Source organism: Bubalus bubalis, chromosome X, assembly GCF_019923935.1.
Source record: "Bubalus bubalis isolate 160015118507 breed Murrah chromosome X, NDDB_SH_1, whole genome shotgun sequence".
NCBI classification, from domain to species: domain Eukaryota; kingdom Metazoa; phylum Chordata; class Mammalia; order Artiodactyla; family Bovidae; genus Bubalus; species Bubalus bubalis.
This window is the reverse complement of record NC_059181.1, coordinates 47,808,441-47,819,640: the sequence shown is the minus strand read 5'-3', so window position 1 is coordinate 47,819,640 and position 11,200 is coordinate 47,808,441. Positions and strand designations below refer to the sequence as shown.

The 11,200-nt window shown below is 39.5% G+C and overlaps 1 protein-coding gene across 1 annotated transcript in view; it reads right to left on the bottom strand.

The window, feature by feature from the left end:
- Positions 1-494: 494 nt before the first annotated feature.
- ZC3H12B (zinc finger CCCH-type containing 12B) overlaps positions 495-11,200 on the bottom strand; it is a 668,231-nt gene continuing 657,525 nt past the window's right edge. Inside the window, exons 4-7 of the mRNA XM_025277361.2 lie at positions 6,398-6,537; positions 4,224-4,458; positions 3,478-3,584; positions 495-2,190 (exon numbers count right to left, since the gene is read on the bottom strand). Coding sequence (XP_025133146.1) covers positions 770-2,190; positions 3,478-3,584; positions 4,224-4,458; positions 6,398-6,537 — 1,903 coding nt within the window. The 3' untranslated portion in view covers positions 495-769. The remainder of the gene's footprint in view (positions 2,191-3,477; positions 3,585-4,223; positions 4,459-6,397; positions 6,538-11,200) is intronic.

The window sequence follows — 11,200 nt, the reverse complement described above, 5'->3', positions numbered from 1 at the left end:
ACTATGAAATATGATGTAAAATCATCAAGTCAGATTTGTGATCTATACAGCTGTAGACTAAAGACTGTGCAAAGTCTGTTTTTTTTTTTTTATCACCACTATACAAAAGGTTATATAGAGATACACATACACACACATCTCAAACTAAATACATAGTCATACATGCAATATAATTGCTAACAATAGGTTTGAAATATAGCTCTAGAAACTTCAATGTGACCCTATATCTCAGTTAATAAAGGTATTGAATGGTCAGATATCCATGCAATAAAGTATGTCTTTACTTTTAAATAGATTTAAATATTCTTATTAAAAATCCTAAATGGATTGATCCTGATACTCTTGCTCTCTAAATTAGATATGTCATTGATACTTCATAATATAGAATGTGTGACTAAGAAAACAGTTGGTAATGGAGTCCCTTGGGGCCTCTTGCATTTAGGCCTTTCCCCTGGGTTTTGTCCTCCATTACCTGCATGGTGCAATGCAAAAGGGTATAGGACTTGGAGTCAGAGGACTTGGGTGTGAGTCTTGACTTGGTCACTTGCTAGCAGTGTGACTTCAGCAAGTTACTTTTAAACTCACTGAGCTTCAGTTTCCTTGTCTAGAAAACAAGACATTAGTAAGACTTTCCTCACAGGGTTGTTATGCACTTCAATGACAGTCTGTAACTTGTAAAGTGTAACACAAAATTATTAGTTACTATTGTCATAGTATTAGTGCATTATTGGTATTCATATTTATATAAAGAAATAAGTCTTATGTCATGTCAATGTGCAGCCCTAAGCTTAGAAACAATCAAGGCTGCTAGTTGCTGGGCATCTGCTGTGTGGGGATTCTTCTCCATCACTGCAAGAACAATGTTTGAAGGGAAAATATTGCAGAGGTTCTTGTAGGTCTGATACTGGTGCTCTGGGATCATTTGCTCCCTGGAATCATTGCACATTCCAACCCAAGGATTCATCCAAAGCTGCTCCATCTTTTCAGGCACACTCCGTACCATGACTGGCTCATAGCATGGTTGCATGAGGCTGTTACTCAAGGGATAGGAGTGGTAGCCATAGGAGTCAGTTGCACAGGGCAGTGGGTCCCAGCTGGCATGCTGTTCCCGACACAGAGGAGGACGTCTTTGCCTCATGGGATTGTTCTCATATAGGCGAGAATCAGAAATGCTGTCCATCCGAGTCATCACCAGGGCACGTCCTGGCTGGGGGGTTGCCCCAGGATGGATATTGGGAGGCATGGGATAGTCTCCAGGACAGCTGGAGCGTGCTCCATTTGTTGGGTGCTGGGCATGCAGAACTAAGTGGGAGACTGATTGCTTGTGGGGGGCTTGCTTAGAGTCTTCTGGGCCATAGCTCTGCACTCGCGTTAAGGCTTCATGGTAACCATGAGGAAAAGGCTGAAGATGGTTCTGAGATGCTGAGCGATGCAGCTTCAAACTGCCTTCAGGATGAGTATCAGCTACAGCCAAGTACAGGTTGTTGTAAGAGGAATAGTTGTCATTCCTGGTATGGCTCATACGATTGTCAGGACAGAGGTTGGGATTCCGGGCATACAACCCCCGGTCTGCTTCAGCCATGTAGTACTCTCGGTTATGCATGCTGTTGATGTTCAGTTTGGAGAAGTCGCCTAACACTGAATAGTAGCTGTGGTCCCCTAAGGGCTCAAACTTTGGGTATTGCTCAGCATAGCTAATAGGGGTCCCATGGCTATTGGTAACCAGGATGGGTGGGTACTGCATGCTGGTCATGTGCTCCAATGAGGACTTCTGGTGGGAGAAATGAGAGGATCCTGGCACTGGGCTGCTGGCTGAACGGGTGTTGAGGGCACCCACTGCATGGCTTTTGGGGGGTGGGATTGTGGGGACACTTAAAGCAGTCACAAGTGAGGGGACAGAGCTGGCCTCAGGCTTACGGGCAATGGACAGCCATTCCTCAGGCTCCACAGCCACGGACCGGATGCTGGGATCCGATTGACGCTTGGGGGTCACGCGTTTGACTTCTGAGGTTATGTCACCTTTGGCACTAGACAGCCCTGTGCCACACTTGGCCAGGGTGCCTTCACTCATGGTTTTTACTGTGGACAGTTTGGCACTGATGCGGAGCTCATCAGCCACCGAACGCTGCGGCTGGTTGGCCCGCTCCGGATGGTAGTATTTGCACTTGTGGCCGTAGGTGCATTTTTTGCCTGAAAAATAATGCCCTGGGGTAAGACTCTCTCTCACAGTGGTGCAACTCTCTGTGCCAGAGGCTGTTTTAACAATCTGGTCACTCAGGTTAGAGTTTTACTTTTGGGGTTTAAGATATAAAATTAACTGTTCTTAAAGACGGGAGACAGACAACACCATGGTGGCATCACACACTGTGAGTGGAGAGGAAAGAAGTGGAAACCTAGGGAGGAAACTCCAGTGGGAAAGGTAAGAGTTGTCATTGAACAGTCTTCATTTTCCTGAAATTCACAACTTTGTCTAGGCATAACGTGCATGCTGAGGCAGTGTAGAGCAGTAGCAGGCAGGGTGGTTCAGTGCAAAGAGCATTGGCCTGGAGGCTGGTCAGATCTGAGCTTTAATTCCAGCTATGTCACTTACTAGCCATGTGACCTTGGTAAGTGATTTTTAATTTCTGTGCCTCATTTACTATTCTGTAAACAAGGTTCATAATAATGTCTTTATTATAAGGTCATTGTGAGGATTAAATGAAGATAGTAAACATGAAATATTCTATGATATGAATAAATGATAGTTGAGAACAAACACCTAGATGTCTTATAAATAAATGATTATTCAAAAACAGTGAACATTCAAATTTGCCTCAGACCAGGCAGCATATGTCTTACTGTTAGGCTCATAAACTTTGTGTCACAGGGACTTGCATAAGATCATGAAAGCACTCTAGAAAACTATATTTATTTATTTACTTTATTTTATTTTAAATTAATTTATTTATTTTAATTGCAGGCTAATTACTTTACAATATTGTAGTGGTTTTTGCCATACATTGACATGAATCAGCCATGGGTGTAGAAAACTATATTTAAAATAGGAAATGAAGATAAAGTTTGGAAGCAAACTGGAAAATGCAGATTGGAAGAAAAGGGTAATATTGACAGAGGGTGCAGTCACCTGCCTGAAAGACACATCCTTCTTGGGGCCAAATGCAGTTTGTCATTGGCCTTTCTTCTTCCACAGATCAAGTAAGTTTCTGCACTTCCCTGCCCCCAACAACACTACTCAGGACAGAGACAGTTAGAACACATGAATCATTTTAACTAGTGACAATTATTCTTTCCTTCAATTCTAGTTACCTGTTTCTCAGGAAATTTCTAGGATGGTTCTTAAAATGTCTAATTGAAAATATATGAAGACACAGACTTTAACTCACAGAGAGTGGACAAGCCAGGATTTTCCCTTTGAAAGGGAAAGCTTGAAGAGAAAAGTATTCACAGGCTTCTTCAGTTTTGCATATAGGTACTCACCATAAGGACATGGTTGCTTCTTGTGTTCAGGAACAACGGGTCTCTTTCTTAAGAAGTTTTCAAGGCTTGGCCCATGACGTCCTAAAGGATCATCTGGAGGCATAAATCTGAAAGCAAGCAAGCAAGAGGTAAACTATCCCTTATCAGGAGTTCAGGCCTTCATTACATGTTGCTTATACTATTGTCATAGCCTTCTAATAGCCCTTTCTGCCTCAAGTTTATCTTTTGCTAAGTCTGCAGTTCTTCCCTCTGTTTCCACTTGAACACAAGAAAGGAATGATTTTTCCCATACATCATTCTTCTGTGGATTATAAGTTCCAACCACACTGACATGTCTGCTGGTTCCCCCAACGTGCAACCCATTTTCACATCTTTATAGCTTTATTCATGATGTTCTCTTTACCTATAATGCCCAGAAGCCCTCTTTCCTCGGTCTGTAAACTTCATCTCAAATCTTATTTCCTCTGTGAGACTTTTTCATATCATTTCACATAGACAAAGCAATTTAAAAAAAGTTCTAACCATAGAGTTTATCCCAACAAATTGTGGGAATCTCTTCTCTAAGTACACTTTGAGCTTCTTAAAGGTGAGTTTTGTTATTTATTCAGCCTTTTATTCCCAATGTGACCAGCATAATGCACAATATACAGTAAGTGTTCAGTAAATGTTTATTGAAATGAAATTAAATCTGTCCTTAGTGGTAATTTGGATTTAGGCTATTCAGAACCTATAGGAAAGAAACGTACTTGTCATTCACAAAAGAATACATCAGCAAGCGCTCCTCTATAAACTTCTTCCATTCTGGCTTTTCAACTTGAAGGTCTCGGTAGTTATCATTGGATACAATGATGCCATCAGAATCAAAAGCCAGTTTGACTATGAACCGGTCATCATAGCAAACAACTCTCCTGCCCTGGACCCTTCGGGATGGTGTGAAGACAAGAATCTTTTCCTTCTCCAATTTACGTAGGATATCTTGATCTGTTGAAATATGGATTATATGCCACAGAATAGAAATCATCTTTGGAAATTAACAGCCTTATTCCCATATTAAAAAATATAAAAGTTGATACTAGCTTAATATATTATTTGCTCTTAGAGAGAATGCGGCCACTATTCCTGGCTATGGCACCATTTTGGACTGTGATTTTAGCCAAGTTGCTTTCCCCTTTCCACTCCAGTTTTCTTTCTGATAAAACAAAGGAGATAGATTAAATGACATCTAAATTTTTTAAAACTAGCATGAACAGTAAGAAATAATAGTGATATCCTAACATTTTTGAGGCTTATTTTGCCCTTTGGCTGCAGCACCAGGTTTTGGTTGATGAAGAAACCAGGGAAGTATGATGAGGATGTGTCTGCCAGGAGGAGAATAATATATCTTTCTTAGGGACTAACATTTTTGCCTTCTGCCTGAAGGAAAGCCACGACTAAGGAAAAATATGAAGTGGTAGCATATGAGTACTGACCCCCTTTCCTTTTAGCCTCTTTATTAATGAAGAAAGAAGTTTGAGTAGGGCCAGGATCCACTCTCAGAGAAGGCAGTGGCAACCCACTCCAGTACTCTTGCCTGGAAAGTCCCATGGACGGAGAAGCCTGGTGGGCGGCAGTCCATGGGGTCGTTGAGAGTCGGACACGACTGAGCGACTTCAGTTTCACTTTTCACTTTCATGCATTGGAGAAGGAAATGGCAACCCACTCCAGTGTTCTTGCCTGGAGAATCCCAGGGACGGGGAAGCCTGGTGGGCTGCCGTCTATGGGGTCGCACAGAGTCGGACACGACTGAAGTGACTTAGCAGCAGCTTAGCAGCAGGATCCACTGTCAGACTGAGGCTTGAAGCCTGTTCAGCAGTTGGCAGACAACCCCATGACACTGAACCTTCTCATTTTGTATATAAGGCAAGACCTGATACTCAGAGAATTGGGGTATTGATGCTCTCAAATGCTGTTAAGAGCTAGCTTTGGTGGCTCAGAGGTTAAAGCGTCTGCCTGGAATGTGGGAGAGCCAGGTTCGATCCCTGGGTCAGGAAGATCCACTGGAGAAGGAAATGGCAACCCACTCCAGTACTCTTGCCTGGAGAATCCCATGGAGGGAGGAGCCTGGTAGGCTACAGTCCATGCGGTCGCAAAAAGTCGGACACAACTGAACGACTTCACATTCACTTTCACTTTCATAAATGAATGTAGTGATCCTCCTGCCAATAGGGCCACATCATAACTTTTGTGGACTTTAGGCACTTTTGCCTTCATGGGTCTTTTCTTCCACAAAGAAATGTTAGGTTTATACTTTACAACTATGTTGGTATAAACACAAATAATCCAGTTAGGTACATTACTATATATTTATTGGTATATTCAATTTTCCCCTCTGATGTTAAAAAGCTAATAAAATTAAACCACTTACATGGGATCCTAAAAGTATATATTATGAACCCTAGGCACTCGGCCTATTGTGCTTCATGGATAAATTAGCTTTGAATGCCGTGGTACTTTTCTCTTTTTCTATTCTAACCCCTAATTTGCAAATCCCACAGAAACTTATCTGCTACAGGATGAGATCCATTGTCTATGGTGGTTTCTTTAGTATTTTGGAAAATTCAGTCATATTCGTAACCAAATTCGTCCCCTTTTTTGTCTGAAGCTTATGGTCAAATAGAAACAAACACTCTTTTTTTCAACTGTGTGCTTTATTTTTTGCTTGAAATTGAAGTCTCTATTTAACTGCTCTGTGCCACAGCACAACAGATTATTTGGATCAGGAAAAATCTGCTTTAAAATACACTTAATAAAAAAAAACATTTTAAGTGTACTTAATAGATTTAGAAAAGTACTTATCTAATTTAGGAGCATTGGGTTCTCCCCAAACTATCTTGCCAGCTTTGCTTCTGGATGAGAAGAAATGTCTTAATTGAATTAGTACCTGTAATTGGTGCATCAGGGCGGGATTGCTCCTTTCTCCATGCAGGCACAAATACAGTAATATCTTTATGGCCTTTATCTAGGAACCAATCCACAGCAAGTTGTATTCCTCTGCAGGAAAACTCTTCTTTATTCCCATGGCTTCAGGAAGATAGGGAATGAGAGTAGAGAGGATTGATAACAAGTAACAAAGAAATACTACAAATAGGCTTTTTCTTAGTGTTAAGACATTAACAACAGATATATTACTTTTTGAGGATGCCAAAAATGTATTTTTTAAGAGAATAAATAAAATTATTTTAAAAATTCCATTATTACAAATATTGCCATTATCATTACACATTCATTCAAGGCCACAGATAGTTAATAACAACTCTCAAATTATAGCAGCCCTAGTGGTTATTTCCTATCATTATTTCAATTTTCTCTCATCTCTTTCTGTTTCTATTACCATCTCCTTTTTCTAAGATTCTGATATTTATCATCTGAAAAAAGAAGTGTCACCAGAGGTTTGGATAAAGTTTATAGAGAATTAGTTGGAAATGAATTTTAAGTACATCTAGTAAGCTTAAAAAATAACACTGATAGCAAAAAAGATACACTGAAATGCTGACTGAAAATAGTTATCACAATTAATTAAATACGATTTGCCAATAAAAATTACAGTCTTGAAAATTTTAAGATGTGGAAAATTCTCACAATATAATGCTAAAAGAGAAAAGAAAGGATTTGGACTACATATAATGTAATCCAAATTTTATAGAAGAAAGCCTATGTACAGTATCTTCTTCTTTTTTTTTTTTTGGCAAAGTAATGTCTCTGCTTTTTATTTTTTTAATATAAATTTATTTATTTTAATTGGAGGTTACTTTACAATATTGTATTGACCCAGTATCTTCTTCATTTGGGTTCATGATGCACATTTTCATTTAATGATTGTTCAGACATTAAATGGAAAACTCCAGACATAAGCAATTCATAAGTTTTAAATCATGCACCATTCTGAGTAGAGTTATGAAATCTGGTGCCATCCCATTCCATCCTGCCTGAGGTGAATCATCTCTTTGTCCAGCATACCCCACCCATAAGTCACTTAGTAGTCTATCTTGTTATCAGGTTGACTGTTTCAGTATCACAGGGCTTGAGTTCAAGTAACTAATTTTATTTAATAATGGTTCCAAAGCACAGAAATAGTGGTGCTGGCAATTTGGATATGCTGAAAAGATGGTAAAGTGAAAAGGTGAAAGTTCTTAATTAAAGAAAGAAAAAAAGCTCGTATGCTGAGGTTGCTAAGAGCTACTGTAAGAATGAATCTTCTCTTCACGAAATTGTGAAGAAAGAAAAAGATGCTGTAAAGAACAATATTGCATAGGAACCTGGAATGTTAGGTCCATGAATCAAGGTAAATTGGAAGTAGTCAAACAGGAGAAGGCAAGAGTGAACATTTTAGGAATCAGTGAACTAAAATAGATTGGAATTGGTGAATTTAATTCAGATGGCCACTATATCTACTACTGTGGGCAAGAATCCTTTAGAAGGAATGGAGTAACCCTCATACACAACAAGAGTCCAAAATACAGTACTTGGATACAATCTCAAAAATGACAGAATGATCTTGGTTCATTTTGAAGGCAAGCCATTCAACATCACAGAAATTCGAGTCTATGTCCCAACCACTAATGCCAAGAAAAATGAAGTTGAAAGGTTATATGAAGACCTACAAAATCTTCTAGAACTAACACCAAAAAAGATGTCTGTTTCATCATAGGGGACTTGAATGCAAAAGTAGGAAGTCAAGAGATACCTGAGTAACAGGCAAGTTTGGCCTTGGAGTACAAAATGAAGCAGGGCAAAGGTGAACAGAATTTTGCCAAGAGATCACACTGGTTATAGCAACAGCCTCTTCCAACAACACAAGAGATGACTCTACATGTGGACACCAAATGGTCAATGCTGAAATCAGATTGATTATATTATCTGAAGCCAGAGATGGAGAAGCTCTATAGAATCATCAAAACCAGGAGCTGATAGTGGCTTAGATCATGAATCCTTTATTATAAAATTCAGACTTAAATTGAAGAAAAGAGAGAAAACCAGTAGGCCATTCAGGTATCACCTAAATCAAATCCCTTACAATTATACAGTGAAAGTGACAAATATGTTTAAGGGATTAGATCTGATAGAATGCCAGAAGAACTATGGACAGAGTTGTACAACATTGTACAGGAGGCAGTGACCAAAACCATCCCCAAGAAAAAGAAATGTGGAAAGGCAAAATGGTTGTCTGAGGAGGCCTTACAAATAACTGAGAAAAGACAAGAAACGAAAGGCAAAAGAGAAAAGGAAAGATATATTCATCTGAATGCAGAATTACAAAGAATAGAGAGAAGAGATAAGAAAGTCTTCCTAAGTGGTCCATGCAAATAAATAGAGGAAAACAACAAAATGGAAAAGACTGGAGATCTCCTCAAGAAAATTAGAAATACCAAGGGAACATTTCTTGAGAAAATGGGCACAATAAAACACAGCAACAGTATGTATCTAACAGAAGCAGAAGATATTAAGAAGAAGTGGCAAGAATACACATAAGAACTATATAAAAAAGGTCTTAATGACCTGGATGACCATGATGGCATGCTCAGTCACCTAGAGCCATACATCCTGGAGTGTGAAGTCAAGTAGGCCTTAGGAAACATTACTATGAACAAATTAGTGGAAGTGATGGAATTCCAACTGAGTTATTTCAAATCCTAAAAGATGATGCTATTAAAGTGCTGCACTCAATATGTCAGCAAAAGTGGAGAACTCAGCAGTGGCCACAGGACTGTAAAAGGTCAGCTTTCATTCCAATCTCAAAGAAGGACAATGCCTAAGAATGTTCAAACTATTGTGCAATTGCACTCATTTCACATGCTAGCAAGATAATACTCAAAACCCTTCAAGCTAGGCTTCAACAGTACATGTACTGAGAACTTCCAGATAAACAAGCTGCAATTAGAAAAGGCAGAGGAACCAGAGATCAAATTGCAAATATCTGTTGGATCATTTTACAAGCATGAGAATTAGACTGGTTCAAAATTGGGAAAGGAGTACATCAAGGCTATATATTTTCACACTCCTTATTTAACTTACATGCAGAGTACATCATGAAAATTGCCTGGCTTGATAAAGTTCAAGCTGGAATCAAGATTTCCAGGAGAAATATCAGTAACCTCAGATATGCAGATGATACCACCCTAATGGCAGAAAGTGCAGAGGAACTAAAGAGCCTCTTGTTGAAGGTGAAAGAAGAGAGTGAAAAAGTTGGCTTAAAACTCAATATTCAAGAAACTAAGATCATAGTATCCAGTCCCATCACTAGCATGGCAAATTGATGGGGGAAAATGGCAACAGTGACAGACGATTTTCTTGGTCTCCAAAATTACTGTGGGTAAGGACTGCAGCCATAAAATTAAAAGATGCTTGCTCCTTGGAAGAAAAGCAATGACAAATCTAGACAGTGTATTGAAAAGCAGAGACATCTCTTTGCCAAAAAAGCCCCTATGGTGAAAGCTATGGTTTTTCCATTGATCATGTATGAGATAGAGAGTTGGACCATAAAGAAGCTTGAGCACCAAAGAATTGATGCTTTCAAACTGTGGTGCTGGAGAAGACTCTTGAGAGTCCCTTGGGCAGCACTGAGATTAAACCAGTCAATTCTAAAGGAAATCAACCTTGAATATTCACTGGAAGGACTGATGCTGAAGCTGAAGCTCGAATACTTTGACCACATGATGCTAAGAGTTGACTCATTGGACAAAACCCTGACGCTGGGAAAGATTCAAGGCAGGAGGAGAAGGAGACAACAGAAGATTAGATAGTTAGATGGCATCATCAATTCAATGAACATGAGTTTGATCAAACTCCAGGAGATAGTGAAGGGTAGGGAAGCCTGAAGTGCTGCAGTCCATTGGGTCATAAAGAGTTGGAAACGACTGAGGGACTGAGCAACAAAAATGACAACAACAAAAACAACAAGAAATTGCTTGAAGCTATAATCAGAACTAAAAAAGGCTGCTAGCACTGACTCTGCCTCTCCCTCTGCTCTTCCCATATATCCTCTTCTATTTGAACTGCCTGGATCAGACAGTTTTTCTCTTCCAACTCTTCTCCCTCCTGCTGCTTTCCTTTTCCCTGAAAAGGAAGATCAAAAAATCAGAAATGATTATGGCTCCCTTAAGGAGAAATCTATTACAGGGAGAAGTGAATTGTTCTTGTTGCTTTCCTATACATCCAGGATGCAAACAGAACTTAGAGCCTTGGCTAAGAAATTTCCCAGTCCAACTCAGAATGCATGCGATTTGCTGAAAATTTTGAATTAACCATCTGGACTTACAAGCCCAGGTTTTCAGATCCATATCAACTAATACAGCTGTTAGTTTCTGAAAGCAAAGCAAGGGAATGTATAGAGAAAGCAGGATGGAAATTACCCTCAATGGAATTTTGGTTACATAGTCCAGAGGCTTGTACTGAATGAATTAACTTAGAAATTACTCAAACCTATCCCAGAGCTTTCTCCAAAAATCATAAAGTGGACAAAGGTTCAACAATGCTAGTGAAGATCGAATGAATCAATCCAGACTATTATGGGAGATTGGGAAAGAAACTTTTAAGCAATATTTGGAATTGACACCTGAATCATTCTCTAACTACCAAAATGATCCTTTGCTTAACTGTGCCTTTCAAGAGGAGAAGGCAATGGCACCCCACTCCAGTACTCTTGCCTGGAAAATCCCATGGTGGAGGAGCCTGGTAGGCTCCAGTC